Source organism: Natrix helvetica (genome assembly GCF_964273705.1).
Source record: "Natrix helvetica genome assembly, chromosome: 7".
Taxonomy (NCBI): domain Eukaryota; kingdom Metazoa; phylum Chordata; class Lepidosauria; order Squamata; family Natricidae; genus Natrix; species Natrix helvetica.
The window spans coordinates 75,344,669-75,368,200 of NC_138558.1; the positions used below are offsets into that span (position 1 = coordinate 75,344,669).

General features: G+C 47.4%; 2 protein-coding genes across 3 annotated transcripts in view; one reads left to right on the forward strand and one right to left on the reverse strand.

The window, feature by feature from the left end:
- The window catches only part of NOP14 (NOP14 nucleolar protein), a 29,296-nt gene extending 15,984 nt beyond the window's left edge, over positions 1-13,312 (reverse strand). The window contains exons 1-10 of the mRNA XM_081958950.1: positions 13,084-13,312; positions 12,864-12,998; positions 11,142-11,283; positions 9,782-9,918; positions 8,487-8,630; positions 6,981-7,103; positions 5,085-5,216; positions 3,601-3,817; positions 1,694-1,824; positions 839-924 (exon numbers count right to left, since the gene is read on the reverse strand). Coding sequence (XP_081815076.1) covers positions 839-924; positions 1,694-1,824; positions 3,601-3,817; positions 5,085-5,216; positions 6,981-7,103; positions 8,487-8,630; positions 9,782-9,918; positions 11,142-11,283; positions 12,864-12,998; positions 13,084-13,227 — 1,391 coding nt within the window. The 5' untranslated portion in view covers positions 13,228-13,312. The remainder of the gene's footprint in view (positions 1-838; positions 925-1,693; positions 1,825-3,600; positions 3,818-5,084; positions 5,217-6,980; positions 7,104-8,486; positions 8,631-9,781; positions 9,919-11,141; positions 11,284-12,863; positions 12,999-13,083) is intronic.
- A 244-nt stretch (positions 13,313-13,556) lies between these two features.
- The window catches only part of HTT (huntingtin), a 105,732-nt gene continuing 95,756 nt past the window's right edge, over positions 13,557-23,532 (forward strand). For both annotated transcript variants that reach the window (XM_081958922.1, XM_081958923.1), the window contains exons 1-6: positions 13,557-13,743; positions 16,666-16,749; positions 18,262-18,382; positions 19,271-19,330; positions 20,165-20,244; positions 21,410-21,548. In XM_081958922.1, coding sequence (XP_081815048.1) covers positions 13,601-13,743; positions 16,666-16,749; positions 18,262-18,382; positions 19,271-19,330; positions 20,165-20,244; positions 21,410-21,548 — 627 coding nt within the window. In that variant the 5' untranslated portion in view covers positions 13,557-13,600. The remainder of the gene's footprint in view (positions 13,744-16,665; positions 16,750-18,261; positions 18,383-19,270; positions 19,331-20,164; positions 20,245-21,409; positions 21,549-23,532) is intronic.

The window sequence follows — 23,532 nt, forward strand, 5'->3', positions numbered from 1 at the left end:
AATATCGGAGTAAGTATTCACATCTTAATATGGAAGAATCTCAAGGTGACTATATAAGGCTCAGGACCTAGTTACTTGCGGGATCGTATTCTGCCCCATACATCCCTGCGACCAATCCGCTCGCACAGAGAGGGCCTCCTCCAGGTGCCGTCCACCAGACAGTGTCGGGGGGCGGCGCCTAGGAGTAGAGCCTTCTCTGTGGCGGGCCCAGCCCTGTGGAATGACCTCCCTCCGGATATTAGGAATACCTCTGACCTCCGCTCCTTTCGTATAAAGCTCAAGACCCACCTATTCCAAGTAGCTGGCCTGGCTCAACCATGATCTAACTATATCGCTCCTGACGGGTTTTTTATTAGGGTAATTTAATTGAATTTTTATTGGGGTTTTTAAACATTGTGATTTTAATTGTTTTATCCATCAGCTTACCTCCTCCTTGTACACGTCTTATATATGTCTTTGTTATATGTATGTCTTGTCCAGATATGTATTTTATGTGTTTTATTGTACGCCGCCCCGAGTCCTTCGGGAGAGGGTGCGGCTAAGAAATAAATATTTATTATTATTATTATTATTTATTAAGGATAAAACCAAACACTTTTCTTTTGGGTTTAATGGATTTAAAAAAGAAAGGGGGGGGGGGGGGACTGGGACTGTTGTATGGGCTGGGCCGGAAGAATTCTGAAAGGAGCAACACAATCACAACCTCAAGTAGCCCAGTTACAACACTTGGAAGGTGGAGATTGAAAGGAATAAGTTCCATCTGGGTTGCAAAATGGTTTGCATTCAGCTTGGCGCAATCCAGCAGCTAAAATCCCTGTGGGTCACATGCAATACTCACACGACCAGCTCGTCAATGGTTTTCAGTTTTGGGGACTCCTCACGAGCCAACTCTCCAACGTACTCCACAAGGAACCCGAATAGTTTCTGTGGAATATAATTTTTTAATATTATTGATAAATGAAGTCCCCAATCACTGTGTTTGTTTCGACACCAAACGCCCTCTCGCTCTTTTAAAGCCGTGGTGGCGCAGTGGTTAGAGAACAGTACTGCAGGCTACTTCTGCTGACTGCTGGTTGACTCAGCCTTCCGTCCTTCCGAGGTCGGCAAAATGAGGAGCCAGATTGTTGGGGGCAAGAGGCTGACTCTGTAAACCGCTTAGGGAGGGGCTGTAAAAGCACTGTGAAGCGGGATATAAGTCTAAGTGCTATTGTTATTTTCCTCCCTCCCTCCCCAGTAATTAGAATGCAGTACTGCAGGTTAATCTACCCATTGCCAGCAGTTCGAATCTCACCAGGCTCAAGGTTGACTCAGCCTTCCGTCCTTCCGAGGTCGGCAAAATGAGGACCCAGATTGTTGGGGGCAAGAGGCTGACTCTTTAAACGCTTACAGAGGGCTGTAAAGCAGGATATAAATCTAAGTGCTATTGCAAGTTAGTCCTTCCTTCCTTCCATGGTGGCACAGAGGTTAGAATGCAGTATTGCAGGTTAACTCTGCCCACAGCTAGGAAGTTCAATCTTGACCGGCTGAAGGTTAGCTCAGCCTTCCATCCTTCCAAGGTGGGTAAAATCAGGACCCAGATTGATGGAGAAAATATGCTGACTCTGTAAACCGCTTAGAGAAGGCTGTAAAAGCGCTGTGAAGCGGTATATAAGTCTAAGGGCTATTGCTATTATGCATGATGGCAAAAACTCACTTCTAACTTGGCTTTGTTCCCTACAGCGAGACTGGGATGGTTCGTCTTCCGAATTCTCTGGACTATGTCCATTTGTTCTTCTGTGGTTCTTCCCAACAGCAAAGACTGAAGCTGCTCATACGATTCAGGCGCTATTCAAACAATGAAAAATATTGGGGGTAATTTGAGAAGTTATTTCAGAAAGCAGTTTAAAATGGCCATCCAGGTTAAAACATGGAACGAGCCATAAGTCGAATACTATGAGAAACACCAGTAAAGCGTCTCCGTTTCTATCGCGACATGAGAGACAAACCATTGTATAGTTAGGGGAGTGAACATTATCTACACCAGAGATCTCCAAACTTTTTAAGACTTTTGAACTTCAATTCCAAGAATACCTCCTTCCCAGGTCGGTAAAATGAGGAGCCAGATTGTTGGGGGCAAGAGGCTGACTCTGTAAACCACTTAGAGTGGCTGTAAAGCTCTGTGAAGTGGTATATAAGTCTTAAGTGCTATTGCTAGTCTGTCCGTCCATCCTTCCCTCTCTCCCTCTGGTTAGAGTGCAGTATTGTAGGCTAACTCTGCCCACTGCCAGCAGTTTAATTCTGACTGGCTCAGCCATCCATCCTTCCGAGTGGGTAAAATGAGGACCCAGATTGTTGGGGGGCAAGAGGCTGACTCTATAAACAGCTTAGAGTTGCTGTAAAGCGGTATATAACTTGTAAGTGCTATTGCTAGTCCTTCCTTCCGTGGTGGCGCAGTGGTTGGAAGGCAGTATTGCAGGGTGACTCTGCCAACTGCCAGCAGTTCGATAGTGACCGGTTCAAGGTCGACTCAGCCTTCCATCCTTCCAAGGTGAGTAAACGAGGACCCAGATTGTTGGGGGGCAATAGGCTGACTCTCTAAATGGCTTAGAGGGGGGCTGTCAAGCACTGTGAAGTGAGATATAAATCTAAATGCTATTGCTATTTATATTTATATATATTTAAAAGACTGCACCTGCTGAGGCTGCCCAACCTAACCGATTGTGGTAGAATAGAAATAGAAGCAAACAATACTGAACTGTTCTGACCCCCCTTCCTCCTTTGCCCACACAGAACACGCTCCGGAACAAGGTAACAAGGTTTATTGCACAAACCAACAGGAGGTTCAGTGGCAGTAAACCACCAAGACAAAACTCACAAAAACAAAACACGAAAGCAGCTATCCAGCTTGCTAGAATTCCAGACTAGAACTTCTGGCATAAGTCATCTGTTGACTGCTGCAAAGGGCGTATGCACAGTCAACCCTTTTTATAACCTGGAGAGGAGCCTCCTGATGAGCAGCTGAGAGCTCTTACCGCCGATAATTACGCCCACGCTCCTTGCGTCTATGGGCGCGGTGATAACGAGCGTCCAGGAACTCTCTGTTCAATTCTGACTCACTGTCTCCTGACTCCTCCCCACTGCTCCAAGGCATGGCATTGGGAGCCCCCCTCCTCTGGCTCTCACCGCTGCTCCATGCCTCAGGCGCCTCCTGGTGGCCGACCAGACTCTCCGATCCCTGCTCAGCGTCGGAACCCTGTCCAGGGTCCCCCACCTCCTCTTGAGCTGACTCATAGGAACCCTCACTCTCGGAGTCTGGTGGCAGCGGCAACGGCTCCTGCTGGGCCACAACACTGAACAATATTCAAACTTGGGGGGGAAATTGCAGCCTTGTGGTTCTAGACCGCTCTTGCTCTTCTGTTTTTTTCTTGGACTGAGTTGGCGCTGTGGAGGAAGATCTATTGGCCTTCTGTAGGGGCTGCTGTTCCTCTCCCAGTTTTAAGATTGTGATTTCACAACTTGCTTTGCATTATTTGTAGAGTTGTCAGGGATATGACATTCCCTGAGCCTTCTGATCAGGGCAGGAAAAACAAAAAAATGTTTGGTACTTTTTTCTTTTCTTACCAGCAAACAAATATGGCAACTCCAGCTGGGCAGCCTCTTTATCTCTAACGGCCTTTAGTTCCTTGATCTTCATTTGGCTTTTCGAAAACCTCTTCCCCGGGACCGTCTCCTCATCAGTGTCGCCTTCGGAGGGATCATTAACGCTTTCGGTATCAGATTCTTCTTCGCTTTCTTGATTGTCACTCTCCTCCTTTCCCTCTTCGTCATCCTTGTCATTCTACGAAGCAACAGAGATTGATTAGATAGCCTGGGCATTAAAATAGAACAGGGGTGTCCAAACTTGGGAACTTTTAAGACTTGTGGACTTCAACTCCCAGAATTCCCCAGCCAGCCATGCTGGCTGGGGAATTCTGGGAGTTGAAGTCCACAAGTCTTAAAGTTCCCAAGTTTGGACACCCCTGAAATAGAACAACACCCAGCTCCATTCAGTTGCCCAGACTCCACCCCACAAGGAATTATGGGGTTGCTAAAAAAAAAAAAAAGGAGGATAATGGGAAGAGACTAGGAAAAACCCCGGGGAAAACTACTAGAACAATTAAATTACAAGTGAGAAAAAGGATTTTGAAGAAAAGATACAATAATTATAATTATAAGAAGAAGAAGCAGCTGCTAGGAGGATGGGGTAAAGAAGAACATTAATAAGTGAAATCTTTGCGAGACCAAGAGAAAATGGTTAGAGGAGGAGTAAGGGAGAGAAGGGATGTATTAGTAGATTAAAGGGAATTGTATAAAGGGGTTGCGACAAAGAAGAGGGAGTCAAACTATTCTCCAAGGCACCTGAGGGCAGAACAAGAAGCAATGGGTGGAAACTAATCAAGGAGAGAAGCAACTTAGAACTGAGGAGAAATTTCCTGACAGTTAGAACAATTAATCAGTGGAACAGAAGTTGCCTCCAGAAGTTGTGAATGCCCCAACACTGGAAGTCTTTAAGAAGATGTTGGATAGCTATTTGTCTGAAAGCGGTGTAGGGTTTCCTGCCTAAGCAGGGGGTTGGACTAGAAGACCTCCAAGGTCCCTTCCAACTCTGCTATTGTATTGTATTGTATTAAGATTGTTAATGGCATGTAGTTAATTAAGATGTAAGGAAATTATAGTAACATTGTTAATTGTGGATAATTCATTAAGTTAAATGTTCTCTATGTTAAAACTGAACTTGAGGATGTATGTTGCTTATAGTAAAATAGACCAACAGATGAAATATGAAATGATAATTGGGTTTAACTCTGAAGGGGCAAGTAGTGATATTGTTTATGTATCAAGAAGAAAATAAGTTTAAGAGGAAAAATATGAAAATAGGAATAATAGGGCTGAAATTAGAAACAGAACTACGATGTAAAATGGACTGCGTAGATGAGGGGATGTAAAAGAAAAGACCTGGACAACACTTTGCTCATAAAATATGTCAAAATTTGTAGTAAAAAATAAAAACTTTAAAAGAAAAAAGGAGGATGGTAAAAGGATGGAAGGCGTACACCGTAGCGTACACCGTAGGATAGCAAGGGTCGGTCGTCTTTGGTTAGGAGAAACCCGTCTGCCAAATCGTCAGCCGAAAGGTGCTTCGGTTTCTTGGGACTCTCCTTCTGTTCCTCTCCTTTCATTCGACGTAAGCGGTCAGCCTGCATGGGGAGGAGATCCCAGGAAATCCGGTCAGCCATCCTAAATGCCCCCCGCCCCCCCCCCCGGACAGAGCCACCAGGAAAACCCCTCAGATGTTGGCCCATCTGAACAATCCCTTGAAAGGCTACAAATGCTCTTTTTAGGTACAGAACCTAAAAACATTGCTCCAAACATTCTCAGAAGATCCATCTCATCCTGGGCTCCCTTTTTTTTAAACTATTACCACCTGGCAGAGGGTACAGGGCAATAAAAACAAGGACAAACGGGCTGAAAAACAGCTTCTATCCCAGGGCAGTAACTATATTGAATTCTATGTGCCATATTAATGCAATATCAGTTTTCAATTTCAATTATATAGCATGTAAAGGATGTGTGTTTGTGTTTTCATTTTTATAGTTATAATGTACACTGAAGAAGGCATTTAATTTCGTTGCACAATAAACTAAATTAAACCCCTTGATTCCCAACACTACCAAATACACTGCAACACCATGAGGAACTTAACTGTAGCCTAATCCAGTTAAGAAAAATAACAGTTTTTCCCCCCCATAGTTTTTCATTTCCCCCGCATGCTTTTTAGACACTTCAAATCCCAGAACTTTGGGGTTTCATTTCTGTTACTTGAGTTCAATATGAATACATTCAATTTGAGTCAGCACATCTAAATGGGAGAGGGACGGATCCAGAAAGGGGGCTGGAATCTGAGGCACCCCATTCTGTAAGGTAAAGGGGTCAATCAGAGTAACTCAGGGGTCGGCAACCTTAAACACTCAGAGTGTCACTGCGTTAATTGGTTTGCTAGCCGAACTGAACTGAATAGTTACTGAAAGAATTACTGCGCAGGTCATAAGGTTTTATCAGCAATGATTTATTGCGCATGCTCATCACACATTCCAGAGACTTCTTTCCTTTTGTTCTTTGTTCATCTGCCAGGAAGCTGGGAGACAAACTGCTTCTGCCAAAATGTAACAATTAGATAGATTTGTTTTATTTCCTTATTTCTTATTTTTGTATTAAAGTTTGTTTTTAATTAGAACTTGTTATTGGACTTCGTTTTCGCTCCTTGAAGATATGCTGTTTGGAAAAAGCCGTCGACTCCTAGATCTCATTTAGTTCAGGGTGAAATTTCCCCTGACACAGAGAGACATTGGGACCCGTTTCCCACACAAAAGAAAACACCCGGAGCCACAGAAACCTTCCCCGTGACTGACTATTTCCTGAGCGGCCACAAAACTAGCATAGATAGTTGAATTAAACGTTCTCTGTTCTTCTGAAATTTTTCTTTTCTTGCATTTATCCATGGTTGGCCTGTTGGGGGTCGAAAAGCTCAATAAACTGCATGTCGGCGGGTGTCGCACATTGGCGGTTGTGATGCATATTTTGAGCGACAGGGAGCCGCAGCAGAGGGTGAAAGAGCCACATGCGGCCCCAGAGCAGTGGGTTGCTGACCCCTGGAGTAACAAGGCCTGGAGAAGAGGCAGTTTTCAAGATTTCTTGGAAGCCAGGCAACATGGCACTTTTTGCCTGCAAGTAACACAAGACTGCCAAAGGCAGCTGTGGTTGTAGAACAAGTTTTAGTTTCTGCTCTCAGCCTGCCCAGACTAACAAACAACAATTAGTAAGTACCCTGGTTTTTTCTTTTTTCTTTGATGGACAGGATAATCCTGCCTTAGTAGTGCAGAGCTAATGCTGCCCAAACAAAATTAAGCATACAGTTGTTGAAAGAATGTCAAGGTTAAGTAAACCACAAGTATATATTATACCTCTAATTGCTGGAGTTTTTCTTGCTCTTCTTTTGCCAGCTCTTCTTCCGTTTTCATCCTATCCGAGGGTTGCGTCTTCATTTCAAATCCGAGCTCTCTAACCAGCACATCGTATTCATCTGGCTGCAAAATTCAACAGACGCACAATCATGGCAGCTCTTGGGATGGCGGTGAGACAAACAGAACGGGCTTTGGTGAGCAGAAAATCAAAATAAACGCTGCAATCCATTCACTGGAAACATTTTATTCCACGGTAAACACGGTAAGCGTTTGATTCTAGCAATACATTTAGTATTTCCCCCCCTTACATCACTTTAGATATCACATATCATTTGTAATCCAGTCCAAAACTGGATGAAGTATTCCAGGTGTGCCTTACTAAGGACTTATAAAGCGGTAGTAATACTTCACGTGGTTTTGATTCTACACCTCTATTTATACAACTGAGGATTGTGTAATCCGAGGATTTGGCTGCTGCTGCACATGGCTGGCTTGTGTTTAACAGATTGTCCGCTAGGACTCCAACAATAACTTTCAATAAGACCCTGTCTCATTTTTGAGGAAACACGGTAGTGTCATTATAGTCGACAAAGAGAAACATCTCCCCTGATATTCCCCAAATAATTAGGAAACAGAGAGCGGAGCACAAGAAGATGACGTCATTACCTAGATTAGAAATGACCCATGTATATAATTTGACATAAATGAAACAATTGAATTAAGAACATAAGATTGTTTTATAAGACAGAACAACTTGTAAGAGTCTTTACACAGGCACACGTTCCTTGTCGCTCAAGACAGTGGAGAAATGACTCCATTGTCAGGTTTCTGAAAGAGGCCCTATTTAATTCCAGTATTTTTAATTTTGTGATTTTATTTAGGGGATTTTAAACTGTGATTTTAATTGTTTCCGTCCATCTGTCTACCTCCTCCATGTATATGTCTATTTTGTGTATGTATTGTCCATATTTGTATTTTATATGTTTTTTATTGTACGCCGCCCCGAGTCCTTCGGGAGAGGGTGTGGCTAACAAATAAATATTATTATTATTATTATTATTATTATTATTATTATTATTATTATTATTATTATTATTATTATTATTATTATTATTATTATTAATTCATGAGCCTCCAGCCAAGTTTCAAAAGAAATCCAGTCATTTATTAGGAACACCATTTCGGCAATGCCCCTTTGCAGTCAGATCTGACCTCATTTAAATTACGGCTGAACTTTGCCCGTTTCTTTCTTCCCCTCAGCCTGTGTCATAAATCACATTCTCCAACGAGGTGCATGCCTCATAAACCTGCTGCAGCAATCTGAGATCCGACTCAGGTATGCGTGGAATGCGCTTCCCCCACTTTTCCTCACCACGGCAACTTGATAACAGATATGCAAATGCTGTATTAGTTGACATCCGTTTTTCCAGAACAGTTAGCAAAAAGCTCACTTATTCGCAAATAGCTTTGTTCCTAAAATAAGGGGACATAGACAAACAAGCTCACCTTGGGTTTTTCTTGAACTCGACTCTGTGTCTGTGTCTCTGACTTGGACGTCCTGGGCAACAAGAGCGCCTGAATCTCTCTCCAATCGTTGTTAAGCTTTTCTGTAAGTTCCAGAGTATTTTCCCGCTGAGCCTGTCGCTCTTTCTTTAAAAATGAAAAGGGGGTAAGGATAATCATGTTATTGCTGTACAATAGGTGCCTAATCTGAATGCTCTTTTTTGTATTCAAACAAGAAGTAAAAGTAGAGAATTCAAAAGGTAAGCAAACACTTACAAATACATATGCAAATAAATTACTGTATTTTCGGAGTATAAGACACACTTTTCCCCTCCTAAAAGAGGGTGAAAATTTGGGTGCGTCTTATATACTGAATATAGTTCCGCTTACCCACTGGCCCCCACCCTTTGGCTTCTGCCTCTGATTTTTTTTTCCTTGTGCTAATCAGGCTAAACTGAAACAGGCTATTTGCCTGTTTGCTGCAAGGAGGCAAATTGCTGGGAGGCAGAGGCAGATTTTTTTCTCTTGTTTTTTCCCCCCCAAAGCTAGGTGCGTCTTATACTTCGGAGCATCTTATCTCCAAAAAACACAGTACATCTATAATATTTCACCCCAAAAGCCTGCTAGAAATCGACGCACCCTAAGAAACCGATTTAAGATTTAGGGGTAACGGTAGCTAAACATGGAATTTACATCCATTTCTTTTGTTCCACCAAAACATACGCCTTAGAAAATACCACCAGCAAACAGCATGATTCAGTTTCTTCTGACAGATTAAGTGAGAGTGAATTTCTAAGGCCTTAGTTGAGCAATGCATTCTGTGAAATTAAAAAAAAACAGTTCCATTTGGTTTACATATATTTGCGCATTGCTTACTTCACCACAGTACTCAAGTTGAGATTTAAAGTGATATGACAATACAATGATTGTACTACAGCCTTCATTTTATCTTTCCCCCTCTATTTATATTATCCTTTTTATTAGTTTATAGTATAAAATAACAAAAATACAAATGCAAATAATAGGAAAAATAGAAAAAAGGGGAAATGTAGAAAAGGGAAAAAGAAAAAAAAGGCACTCACTTTTGACTCCCTTTGATGAAGCAGAATAAGAGAGTAACATAAAACCTCAATTTTTTACTTTGATATTAGGATCTTCCTTAACAGTGATGGACATACATGTCAAAGCAGCTACTGCGCTTTAATAATTCCATGCAGGGGAATTAAACCTTTCAGTTTTATAGAAGAAGAATGTACCAATGTGCAACTTCAGAGCATTTCAAGTTTAGGATAGTTCACCTTTTCCAATTTGGATTTTGCTATCAGCTCTTCAACAAGTTCCTTCCGTGACTTGGGATTTTGACCTTCTTCGTTCTGCTGTTGTGTGGGTTTTTTCTTCGAAAGAAGTCCTCCAAAATGAGAAGCGGTTAATTCCTCTGGAAACGCAAGATTTTGAATTGAGTAGGATGTAAATAAATCCTGAGAACTCAGCATATTAAATATCCCTAATGTTGCTTTAGCATCGTTAATAATTTACCAGAATAAAATTGAAGGAAAGTACCTCCCTAAGCACAAGGGAGAGCAGAACTGGAAAGAGAGACATTGATTACTGAAAGTTTTGAAAGTACTGTTTCCCTGAAAATAAGACCGGAGCTTATATTAGTTTTTTGCTTCAAAATATGCATTGAGTCTTATTTTCTAGTTAAATCTTATTTTGGGGGAAATACGGTACTAATTGCATCGGTCTGGCTGAAGTTCTTAAATGGGGCTTATTTTGGGGGTAGGGCTTATATTATGAGCAGCCTGAAAAATCATGCTAGGTTGGGTCTCATTTTCGGGGAAACAGGGTATCATTTTATAAATTAAGCAGAATTTGAATAGGTTGCATACCATATGTCAGCGATGGCGAACCTTTTTTGGCTCACGTGCCATTAGTGGGGGGGGGAGTGCAGGGGGGTAGTGTGCGGGCGTGCTGCACCCATAATTCGATCCACGAACCCCCCCCCCCGTGTGCATGCACGCACTACAGGCGCAACCCCATTTTTTGCATGCTTTTTTTGCCCTCCCCCGGATCCAGAGGCTTTATAGGAGCCTGGGGAGGGCGAAAACAGCCTCCCCCCCCCCGGAGGCTTCAGGGCCCTTCAGGATGCTTCCCTGAAGCCTCCGGAGCAGTCAAAATGAACTTCCGAGCAAACCGGAAGTCACTTCCAGTTTGCTCGGAGGGTCGTTTTGAGCGCTCTGAAGGCTTGAGGGCCCTTCAGGATGCTTCCCTGAAGCCTCCAGAGCAGTCAAAACGACCCTCCAAGCAAACCAGAAGTCCATTCCCGAACTTCCGGTTTGCCAGTAGGGCCGGTTTTTTGCACTGTGGAGGCTTCAGGGAAGCTCATGAAGCCTCCGGAGGGCCTCCGGAGGGGGCGGGGGAGGCTCTTTTCGCCCTCCCAGGACTCCTATAAAGCCTCTGGAACCTGGGGAGGGCGAAAAATGGCTTTTAAAAAGGGTGAACTCAGCTGGCCATCACTTCCATATGTTATTCATTTGTAACTACTGCTAATGGCACTTCAACATTTCATTTACAATAAACAAGTGTTGTTAAAGGTCTTATTAAATCACAGTTGCATGTTATAATATAAAGGATATACATCCAATCATTTTTTCCCACCTGATAACATTCCTTTTTCTTCGGTATCGCTGTCACTATCCACAATGTCATTAAGTTTCTCGATGTCTGCTAGAGAATGGCCATAGTGAGTTAAGTCTTCTTCTTCATTGAGATTATATACATTTTTCTTCTCAAATGTTTTCTGAAATACAACCAAACATATGAATCATTTGAAGGCCACACTTGGAATACTGCATTCAGTTCTGGTCCCCACGATGTAAAAAAGATGTGGAGACTCTAGAAAGAGTGCAGAGAAGAGCAACAAAGATGATTAGGGGACTGGAGACTAAAACATATGAAGAACGGTTGCAGGAACTGGGTATGTTTAGCTTAAGAGAAAGAAGGACTAGGGGAGACATGATAGCATTATTCCAATATCTCAGAGGTTGCCACAAAGAAGAGGGAGTCAAACTATTTTCCAAGGCACCTGAGGGTAGAACAAGAAGCAATGGGTGGAAACTAATCCAGGAGAGAAGCAACTTAGAACTGAGGAGAAATTTCCTGTCGGTTAGAACAATTAATCAGTGGAACAGAAGTTGCCTCCAGAAGTTGTGAATGCCCCAACACTGGAAGTCTTTAAGAAGATGTTGGATAACCATTTGTCTGAAACGGTACAGGGTTTCCTGCCTAGGCAGGGGGTTGGACTAGAAGACCTCCAAGGTCCCTTCCAACTCTACTATTGTATTGTATTGTATTGTATTGAAGATCAGTACCACTTTCATAAAACCTTAGTGTCAGGCATGCCTCCTTCAATATCCAAGAAAGAAAAACCTCAACTCCATTTGAATAGAGATAAAGTACTTTTACTAGACATGAATTTAAAGCAGCAAAAAGGAAAGCAAGATCTGAGCTACCAGTCTGCGCAGAAGATGGTGAGAACAAGACTCCTCCAGTACAATATAATTCCCTTCCCCAATATCATGCCCCCACCCTCCGTGTTTCTATGGCAGCCGATAGTAAGCAAGCATAGCGGAGGCTGACACTTAGTAAGACCACACCTGGAATGCTGCATCGAGGTTTGGTCATCACATTACAAAAAGGATGTTGAGATGTTGGAAAAAGTGCAGAGAAGAGCTACTGAGATGATTAAAGGCCTGGAGACTAAAACATATGAAGAACAGTTGCAGGAAATGAGTATGTCTAGTTTGATAAAAAGAAGGTTAGGGGAGACATGATAGCAGTATTCCAGTATTTGAGAGGCTTCCCCAAAGAAGAGGGAGTCAAGCTATTCTCCAAAGCACCTGAAGGCAGGACAAGAAACGATGGAAACTAATCAAGGAGAGAAGCAACCTAGAACTAAGGAGAAACTTCCTAACAGTGAAGACACCTAACCAGTGGGAAAGCTTGCCACCAGAAGTTGTAAGGCTTTTAAGAAAAGACTGGCCATCCATTTGTCTGAAATGGTAAGAGGGTCTCCTGCTTCAGCAGGAGGCTGGACTAGAAGGCCTCCATGGTCCCTTCCACCTCTGATATTCTGTAATTCTGCAAGCCAGCCTTCCTTCTTCTTTCAGCCTTTTCTCCTCCCTTGCTTCCTTCCTCCTCCTTTCTTTTCCTTCCTCCCCCTCCCCCCCAATAACTGGAGGCCTTTAAGAAAAAACTGGACACCCATTTGACTGACATGGCACAGGGTCTCCTGCTTGAGCAGGGGGGTGGACTAGAAGACCTCCCAGATCCCTTCCAGCTGATTCAATGGTTCCCCCTGAACTCCCCCCCCCTTATTACCTGCCGCTCCAAGGCGAACCTCCGCTCGGCCTTCTCCTCGGCGCTCATCCCGCCATCGTACTCGCCGAAGCGCCGGTCCCTGAAGACGCCGGTCTTCTCCCGCTGCTGGAACTCCTTCTGCAGGCTCCGCTGGCGCTGAGTCGGTCGAGAGAGAGAGACAAGGTGAGCCGAGCCGCTCCAGGCAGACCCCGACCGCCCCCACATCCCTCCCTCCGCTTACCTTCGCGTGGGCCCGGGAGCGCGCTACGCCCGGCAGACCCACCGCGTGCCGAACCCGCCGGCCCAAGACGGGGAACTTCTCCCGGTTGACCTTCACCTCGAAGGGGTTCTTCGAGCAGGCCGCAGCCGGCCCCCGCCGCCCCATGTTGCTCCGTCGCGCTGGGTCGGCGCCTCGCGATGACGTATCCGGAGTCTACGATGGCGCCTCGTGATGATGTCTCCGGAGACGATTATGGCGCCCCTGTGATGACATCACCAGAGATTGTAATGGCGCCCCGTGATGACGTTAAGGGAGACTGCGATGTGCCCCCCCTTGATGATGTCGCCGTAGACTGCGATGGCGCCCGGTGATGACGCCTCAGGCGTCCAAACCCTGGAGAGGGAGAGGCGCCCCGCCCTCAAAGGCGGGGCTGCGGGGCGGAGTCCGCGGCTGCAACGGTTCCCCTCGCGCGGAGGGGGCGTGGTCGGGGGTGTGGCCGGCGTAGGACGCGCCCCCCTCCCCCTCCCCGCGCTCCGCCATGGCCGCCATGGAGAAGCTGATGCGGGCCTTCGAGGCGCTGCGCTCTTTCCAGCAGCAGCAGCTGCCGCCGCCGCCGCCGCCGCCGCCACCGCAGCCCAGCCCCGCCGCCGGCCCTGCGCCCGAGGAGCCGCCCGCCCGCCCGTGAGTGGGGAGATCCGGACGCCCGCTTTGCGGCCTGCCGGGGGGGGGAAGCAAGTGGAGGGGGTCCCGGGAAGAGCCAGAACGGCGACCGTGACGGCCTCTGGCCCGGGGGTCTCGAGTGGTCGGGGGGAGCCGTTCCCGCCTGTGGTTCTCCCCCCCTTTAGGTAGGGCTAATCCCTTAGAAGGAGGGGGGCTCAGACTGCCCAGCTAACCCCCCCCCAGAAGGAGGCTGATTAGACCCCCCCAGTTGCCCCCCCAGATAGGGCTAATCCCCTAAGAGGGGGGGCTCAGACCCCATAGCTTCCCCCCAGAAGGAGGGGGCTCAGACCCCTCTGGCTTCCTCCCCCCCGGAGGGCTAATTCCGAAGGGGTGGGTGGGCTCAGACCTCCCGGTCAGGGCTAATCCCCTAGAAGTGGGGGGCTCAAACCTCCCAGCTGCCCCCCCAGAAGGAAGGTGCTTAGATCCCCCCCCCCGCTGCCCTCCTTGCAGTGCTAATCCCCTAGAAGTGGTGGGTGGGCTCAGACCCCCCCCCCCGCCTTCCCACCAGCCAGAGCTAATCCCCTAGAAGTGGGGGGGCTAAGACACCCCCCCCAGCTTCCCCCCCAGAAGGAGGGTGCTTAGATCCCCCCCGCTGCCCTCCTTGCAGTGCTAATCCCCTAGAAGTGGGGGGTGGGCTCAGACCCCCCCGCCTTCCCACCAGCCAGAGCTAATCCCCTAGAAGTGGGGGGGGCTAAGACACCCCCCCCCCAGCTTCCCCCCCAGAAGGAGGGTGCTTAGATCCCCCCCCCGCTGCCCTCCCTGCAGGGCTACTCTCCTAGAAGGGGGGCTCATACCCCTCCTGGCAGCCCCCCCAGGTTGGGCTAATCCCTTAGAAGGAGAGGGGCTTCCCCCCTCCCTCCAGGCAGGGCCCTTTCCCTTGAGTTGGCGGTTGGAGGACATCTCTAAGGCTGGCTGGCCTGCCCCAAGCTGTCACCGACTTGAGGTGGAAGAGTGATGATTGATGGTCAGCCCAAAAGAGGAGTGGCTCCTTTGGGAGAAATAAGGACGGGGTTGCCTTTCTTTTAAGGATCAGCCGAGTAGGTTCGGCCGCCTCCTGGATGGAGTTCTGGAGAACTATGGAAGGTCACTTGGCTTGATGGTCCTTCATCAGCCATGGTGGATAAAATCTCTCTTGCCACCCAACGGCCGTAACAAGCGAATGCGATAACTAATCCTGGACCTCAAAGACATCCCTGGTTAGAGAAATAACAAGGACTGGAATTTCATTCAGGCCAGGAATTCCGGAATGTCAGGGAGAACGCTGGGAGAGCGTTCAGCTGTAACAAGCTGTGTTGGATCAGTGGAATGTGTGGATCCGAATCGTGGCTAGTTCAGGCGATGTCTCTGCCTAAGGTGCTGGATGAGGGACGGTTATTGACAAAAGTGGCTAGCCAGCAAAAATGATTCCCCTTTAATTGTCTGGTAGGTTGAAAAGCCGCAGCTATCGATCAATGTAGGGTTATCTCAGCTAAATTCAATTTTATGCAACTACTAGCTGGAGACCTGTGCTTTGCGACGAAACTTTGTGATCGGCCTACGCAGGAGAAATTTGGTTCATAATCCGTTGGCTCAGTGGCGGTGATTCAAACATCTAAGGGAATATCTCTCTTACGCATTGAGTCCGGAAGCAGTTCCATAAGTGGAAGGTCTAGACCAGCGATGGCGAACCTTTTTTGGCTCGCGTGCCACAAGTGGGGGGAGCGCAGGGGGGTCGTGTGCGGGCGTGCCGCACCCATAATGCAACGCGCGACCCCCCCAGTGCGCATGCATGCACAACGCATGCCCCCCATTTTTACATGCTTTTTTCACCCTCCCCAGGCTCCAGAGGCTTTATAGGAGCCTGGGGAGGGTGAAAAGAGCCTCCCCCGCCCCCCGGAGGCCCTCTGGAGGCTTCAGGGACTGTCCGGAGGCTTCCCTGAAGCCTTCAGAATGCTTAAAACCACCCTCCGAGCAATCCGGAAGTGACTTCCGGGTTGCTCGGAGGGTGGTTTTAAGCGCTCCGAAGGCTTCAGGGAAGCCTCCGGACGGTCCCTGAAGCCTCGGGGGGGGGGGAGGCTCTTTTCGCCCTTCCCAGGCTCCTATAAAGCCTCCGGAGCCTGGGGAAGGCAAAAAATAGCTTTTTAAAAGGTGAACTCAGCTGGCCAGCGTGCGCATGCGCGCTGGCCAGCTGACAGGGCAGCGCCTCACATGCCCTGACAAATGGCTCTGCGTGCCACTTGTGGCACACGTGCCATAGGTTCGCCATCACTGGTCTAGACATTGTGGTGACGTTTAGTACTGTAAGGAGTCCCAGACCCCTCCTGAGTGAAAGAGTGGAATGTCTGTCAGTTTGAACTGAGGTAACGGAGTGTGAGGCAACAGGCAGTTGGCACAGAGTTCTTTTAAAGTGGGGAGGGGGAGTAGAATGTCTAACTCTATGTTAATTACTGTATAAGAAATACTGATAATCCGATGATCATTTTGAACAATCCTTTCTTAGCGAGCCCCTAGAAGCCAAGAGGAACATACATGCCAAATTTCAGGTTTGTAGGCTTTACAGTTCTGGAGATTTCGTGATGAGTGAGTGGCAGTTGCCTTTTACACACACACACACACACAAACACACTATATTTATATTTGAAGAAAGGATTAAACTCTTGATCATTTCAAGTTTTAATAAGGTCCCATATTGATTTATATGGGCAATGTTTGCCTATTGACAGCCCCGGTCTGGTCGTGGTGATGCGCTTTAGGGCAGCAACGGCTGTTTTTTCATTTTCTGAGCAAGCTGGAGCGATTCCAACACTCCCCTCTCCGGACAGTTGCCAAAAGCAGACTGGCAGTGGTTAGAAAACAAGAATGTGATAATGTGGGCCTAATTCAATGGTTGCGTCTTTATTTTAGAAAGAAGGAATTGTCCACGTCCAAGAAAGATCGGGTCAATCATTGCCTAACCATATGTGAAAACATCGTGGCTCAGAGTTTAAGGTAATTAAGCCTTTTCTGAATTCTGGTCCTGAAAACAGCAGAGGGCTTAAAAATGATCCGCTTACAGGTACTCCTCGACTTACAACGGTTTGTTATGGTGACCATTTAGTGCCTCCTTCCCCCCCCCCCCAGCGGCTGAATCAAATGAGGACATGTGGGAGTCAGGGTCGGCAACCTGGGAGCTCCAAAGGGGAAGAGGGAATGGAGCTGGAGACGGAGCCTGGGCCATCCGTCAGCCCTCAGATGGAGAGTCAAGAGCCCTCAGGTCTGGAGGTGGCTGATGAGGAAGAGGAGGAACAGATGGGTCCAGTGCCTGATGCATGGATGTGCAGAAGGCAGAGGAGAGGAGAGCAGTGGAAATCTATGGGCTGGTCCTTGGGCCGGAAGAGCCACCTCTGCTAGCAAAGCCCCACCCTAACTCTAGGGATAAAAGGCAGGAGGCGGAGATGAATAGATTTGTCAGAGGAGAGGAGAGCAGTGGAAATCTATGGGCTGGACCTAGTTACTTGCGGGATCGCATCCTACCACACACTTCCCTGCGACCAATTCGCTCTCACAGGGAGGGACTCCTCCGGGTGCCGTCCACTAAGCAATGCCAACGGGCGGCGCCTAGGAGTAGAGCCTTCTCTGTGATGGGCCCAACCCTCTGGAATGACCTCCCCCCCGATATCAGAACCACCACCGACTTCCGCTCCTTCCGACAAAAACTGAAGACTCACCTGTTCCGTTTAGCCGGCTTGGCCCATTCATAGTCTCATTCTACCTCCTGGCAGATATTTTTAATTGGGTATTTTTTAGGGGTTATTTTAAATATTGTTTTTAACTGCTTTGCTTTATGTACAGTTTCTTATAGCCTCCTCTTTTAGGTACTGAGTATGTAATTATGTTTGTACTTTCTATTTATTTATGTGTTTTATCTGACTGTACACCGCCCCGAGTCCCTTTGGGGAGAGGGGGGCGGTATAAAAGTCCAAATAAAGTAAAGTAAGTAAGTCCTTGGGCCGGAAGAGCCACCTCTGCTAGCAAAGCCCCACCGTAGCTCTGGGGATAAAAGGCAGGGGATGGAGATGAATAGATGAGGCAGACAACTATTCATCTCCCTGACGGACACACTTGTTAGCCTGCGAGAGAAACTTTTTCCCGGGGCTGCTGGCACTCCTAATTAAAGGAATCTTTGAGTTCACTTCGAGGGTTTGTCATGTTTGGGGAGCTTCGTCAGAGAAGGTGGCATGTTCTCCCCGAGAGCCTCATACGACTGTGAAACATGCATTTCTTGAGCTGGTCGTGATTAACCCTACATGTCCCTCTCATGGCTTTGGAGAAGATCTTGGCTAGGGAGTTTGGGGCGTCACTCCTTGTTAATGGCGTTGTCCGGGCATCTGTGCAGCTTGCGAGAACGGCAACGCTCACTTTTCCTTCTGGCTCCAAACCAAACAAGATCATAGCTTGTGCGCCTCATTTTCCCCATCATGTGAGGTGAGGTTGTCACTGGATGTGACGTCTTCATTTCAGAAATTCTCCCGAATTCCCAAAGCTGTTGGGGATTGCCATGGAACTCTTCCTCCTGTGCAGCGATGATGCCGAGTCTGACGTCAGGATGGTCTCCGATGAGTGTCTCAATAAAGTGATAAAAGTAAGTGGTTTGTTTGTTTTTATGACCTAGAAATACGGATTCAATTCAGAAAAGCAGAGCTTGGAGGGCTGAAAAAACTTCCTTCGGGTGACTGAAAGTAGTTATTCTTTTGATGGATATTATGACCTAGCAATACAGATTGAATTCAGAAAAACAGTCCTCTGAGGGCTGAAAAAACCGATGTAACTTTGAAGTCACTATATGAACTATTGTAAATAGAGGACTCCCTGTAATTCCCAGGCGTGGAGGTTTGGAGCTACGTCTCACATATTTTAATATGCAGTTGTGTTGAACTTCAAAACTACTAGAGTTTAGATTCTTGGAAGTCTATTGAAAGCGGAGTTATGCTAAGAGTTCAGGGGTCGGCAGTCTTAAACACTCAAAAGAGCCACAAAGGTCCTAACTGGAGGCCCCCCGTTCAATTCTGAAGCCAACCGGAAGTCCGGTCCTCCCACCATAGAGCCACCTCCTAGCATGGCATCCTTTTCCCTCTACCTGTCCTAACCGAAAGCCCTATCAATTGTGGAGCCGACCAGTGACGGAGCCGCAGAAGAGGGATGAAAGAGCCACATGCGGCTCCAGAGCCGCAGGTTGCTGACACCTGTAACAGGTCATGGCTGGCTGAGGAATTCTGGGAGTTGAAGTCCACAAATCTGAGGTTGTCAAGGCACACACCCCTGCCGTAAACATTCTTTCGGTCCTTTGCAATAATTTATTATTGCTGTTGAATAAACAGTAGAGATAAGAAACACTAAAGATCAGAGCCCTCTCTATGCTTTGCTATTCAGGGGCTAAAAAAAATAACTGCAATAAATAAATTTGCTGCTTTAGTACACAATGTTGGAATAACGGACATATTGTTAATATGTACATTTGATCCCATTCTAGGCCTTGATGGATTCTAGTCTTCCCAGGTTACAATTGGAACTCTACAAAGAGATTAAAAAAGTGAGTTTCTTTTGATGCAAAATTGTGGATTTGTTCCTATGTAATAAGAGTTTTCCATGGGAATTTGGGATGACAACAGTTCGTTGCCAGGTGAAGCCATGAGCCACGAACATTCGAGGGGAGAGAATTTGGAGGGCCGATGGGATGGCTGCAAGGCGCAGGCTGGTAGATTGGTTAAGGAATCCTGGGAGTTGAAGTCCACAAGTCTTAAAGTTCCCAAGTTTGGACACCCCTGCCCTAAAAGGATCTCAATGAGGGATCCTTAATCACGCTTGGAGAACTCTTGATGTAGACTAGAATTTTCAAGAAGTATCTTTTGGGGTATACTCCGCAGACCCATTCAAACCGCCTGCATGCCTCATTTTTTGTGAAAAACGGGGCATGCAGAGAGATTGAGAGGCCTGCAAAGTGCTCCTGGGGGCTGGTGGGGGGGCAAAAACGAGCAAAAAACAGCCCATTTTTTGCCCCCAAAACAGCATGCGTAGCCCTTAGGAGACTTGTAGAGTGCTCCTGGTGGCTGAGGGGGGAGGACAGAAACGAGCAAAAAACGGCCCTCTGCCCGTCCATTTTGGTGAAGGGGGCGGGGTTTTGGGAGGCCAAAAATGCTGTATTCAGTTTATACATAAAGGTGCATCTTATAGTCCGAAAAATACGGTATTTGAGTTTTTTGAAAACCGGCTGCATTGTTACTTGCAGTTCCAGCAAAAGCTCATGAGAATAGGTTTATCTTGTGCCTAGGAATTCTGTAAAAGTCCCAACGCCCGCTTGGTTGGCACCGGCTGCCCTGCCTTGTACCTGACGGGTGAGTCTCACTTCTCCATTTGTGTTTTGCAGAACGGTGCTTCCCGGAGTTTGCGGGCTGCTCTGTGGAGATTTGCTGAACTTGCCCACCTTGTCAGACCTCAGAAATGCAGGTGGGATGGTCTCCTTGAGCAGCAAGAAGCAGGCGGGGGGATTGTGGGCCAACAGCTTTGGGGCCCTGTTGTTTGGGTGTTAACCTATGTGTTCCTGGAGTTGGACTGTGACCTGGCTGGCCAGCCTCCCATCTGCCTAGCCAGCTGTTGTATGCTGTGACACAACTTCCCTGGCCTTTGATGCTAGTATTTTGCCCTAGTAGAAAATCTCTTTGCTGGTCCCTTTTATGGTCTTAGTAGGGCTGGAGGCTAAGACATACGAAGAACGGTTGCAGGAACTGGGTAGGTCTAGTTGAATGAAAAGAAGGACCAGAGGAGACATGATAGCAGTCTTCCAATATCTCAGGGGTTGCCACAAAGAAGAGGGAGTCAAACTATTCTCCAAAGCACCTGAGGGTAGAACAAGAAGCAATGGGTGGAAAATAATCAAGGAGAGAAGCAACTTAGAACTGAGGAGAAACTTCCTGACAGTTAGAACAATTAATCAGTGGAACAGCTTGCCTCCAGAAGTTGTGAATGCCCCAACACTGGAAGTCTTTAAGAAGATGTTGGATAGCCATCTGTCTGAAACGGTGTAAGGTTGGACTAGAAGACCTCCAAGGTCCCTTCCAACTCTGCGATTCTGTTCTGTTAAGTTAGGTTTGGAGGCAGGGCACCCTTTCCTGTTTGCGTTTTCTCTGTGCTCCCCCTTCCCCCCCAAAATCACCTTGCTGGCCTCTTTAGTGCCATGAACCAAGTCACAAAAGGGACATGTTGGCTCTGTGGCTTAGACGCTGAGCTTGTTGATCAGAAAGATGAGCAGTTCAGCGGTTCGAATCCCTGGCGCCACGTAATGGAGTGAGCTCCCGTGACTTGTCCCAACTTCAGCCAACCTAGCAGTTCGAAAGCATGTAAAAAATGCAAGTAGAAAAAATAGGGACCACCTTTGGTGGGAAGGTAACAGTGTTCCATGCGCCTTCGGCATTTAGTCATGCCGGCCACATGACCACGGAGACGTCTTTGGACAGTGCTGGCTCTTCGGCTTGGAAACAGATGAGCACCGCCCCCTAGAGTCGGGAACGACTAGCACATACGTGCAAAGGGAACCTTCACCTACCAACTCACGAAAAGGGGGTATCCTGTCCCAAGCCTTTGTGTGATCTTTTTTTGCCGTCTCTTGGTGCAGGCCGTACTTTGTGAATCTCCTGCCATGCTTAACGCGGGTCAGCCGGCGGTCCGAAGAATCCGTGCAAGAGACCTTGGCTGCGGCGATGCCCAAAATCATGGCGGCTTTTGGCAACTTCGCCAACGACAGCGACATCAAGGTATGCAATTATTTTAAATCGGTACCGCCACTCGTGTTGACAGACACACTCTGTTGGAAGAGAGGGTTACCGTTTGGACGAGCCGGTCCAGGGGGGACTCCCCATGAAGTTCAAAAGCGGCTGATTTAGTTCCATGAAAAGATTCGCCCAGAGCCAAGGTTTTGGAATTAGGATCAGATTTTGGAGAGAAGCAGATTGTTTGGGACACCAGATCCTGAGTTAGCGGGATCTGTTTTTTCTTGTGCTCGGTTCTTCAAGTGGTCCCCCCCCCCCACCTAATGGCCTTTCTTGGCTTCCTTGTCTGAAGGTTCCAGGACTCTCCCTCTTAAGTGTTCTGACTTAGGCTTCCCAAGATCACGAAGCTGACTCCTCGTGCCAAAAAACCCCTTCTCCTGTGCGCTGCTTGGGAAATCCAAACATGGGTTAACTTTGCCCATTAGCCTAGAGACTGAGTTATGTAATTGTTGACCACGCCTCCTCTGACTGGGAGAGTTCAGTCTTTTAACTCCGTCCAGCCTTAAAGAGACGCAAACATTTTTCCTCTAGGATAATAGACAAAATTAACTCATTGGACTCGGATTCTTCATTGCTACCAAATTTATCTTGGAGCATTGTTTGATTGTGGATTGACGGAGCTCGTTCGCGCTTGAATTTAAATCATTTGCAGTTCCTTGTGGATCTAGCGGCCAGAGGAACATTTGCCAGGAGGATTGTCTATCGGGCGTTTGAATGTGCTTAAAGCAGAAAAGAGTCGGTTCGCCCTCTCGAGTCGGCGCAGGGGGGTGAATGACTCGCTTGTTACCGCCTCCCGTCCTTCCTGGTTGTCGCGGAGAGAGGCAGCATGCTATTGTCTTCGGGAGGCGCAAGCGCGGTCAACCATGCATCGGATGACCGTTCCCTATCGTTTCGGAGCTTTGTAAAGTCCTGGCCAAGAGTCAGGAGATTTCACAACTACAGACCTTTATCAGGCTTGGAGAGCTGCCAGGCCGATATCTTCGAAACGCCATGCTGTAGAAGCAATTACTTGGCAAGAAGCCAGGAACAGATCTTCACCCTCATGAATTGAACTAATTGTCTCCTGCAGACTCCACTCCTCCTTTGCTCCTCTTTATTCCCTATGAAAGGGGCCATTCACCGTCCACCTGTGACCCTACTCCCAAGTCGACCCCTGATCTTTACCTGTCCCCTTTGTCTGGCCACTCTGTGCATGCGCACACTGGGAACAGGCTCCAGCTGTTCTTCTGCCTCACTGATGTCTGACTCCGAAGGCAGCTGATAACTGTCAGACGGCCCTGGCCCCCTCTCTGCCTCCGACACAGAGCCCTCATCAGAGCCTTCCCCAGACCCCAGGACTGGCCCATCTTCCTCCCCAACCTCCTCACTGTCCGAATCTGCTGCCAGCTCCATTGGTCGCTGGCAGGCCACAACACTAAGAGAGAAGCTAGAAGTAGGGAACAGTCCTATTTCTGGCACTACCACATTTTGTTTCCCAGTTGGAAATTGTGGGCTGTTGTCACCTGGGGAGCAGGAGGAAAAGAGGGGAGCCACTTGGTTGCTAACTGGAGTCATGGCCGCCTCTGTTTACTTTTGCTCCTGGTGTAAGGTGAACTTTTCAATATTTCCTAAAATCTAGAATGAAGCCCATAAGCCAGGGGTGTCCAAACTTGGGAACTTTAAGACTTGTGGACTTCAACTCCCAGAATTACCCAGCCAGCCATGCTGGCTGGGGAATTCTGGGAGTTGAAGTCCACAAGTCTTAAAGTTCCCAAGTTTGGACACCCCTGCCATAAGCAATTCTGGAGGCTGTCATAAAAACAGCTAACCAAACTGGAGAATGTCTTCAGTGGTGGGATTCACATTTTGTTACCACCAGTTGCCCCCCCACTTCGCACATGCACCCCTTCCGCGCATGCCCTTTGCTCTTGCGCACGCCTTCTGGCCTCAAAAATGTGCCTAAATAGGACGGCATAGAACCGAGGTGGGT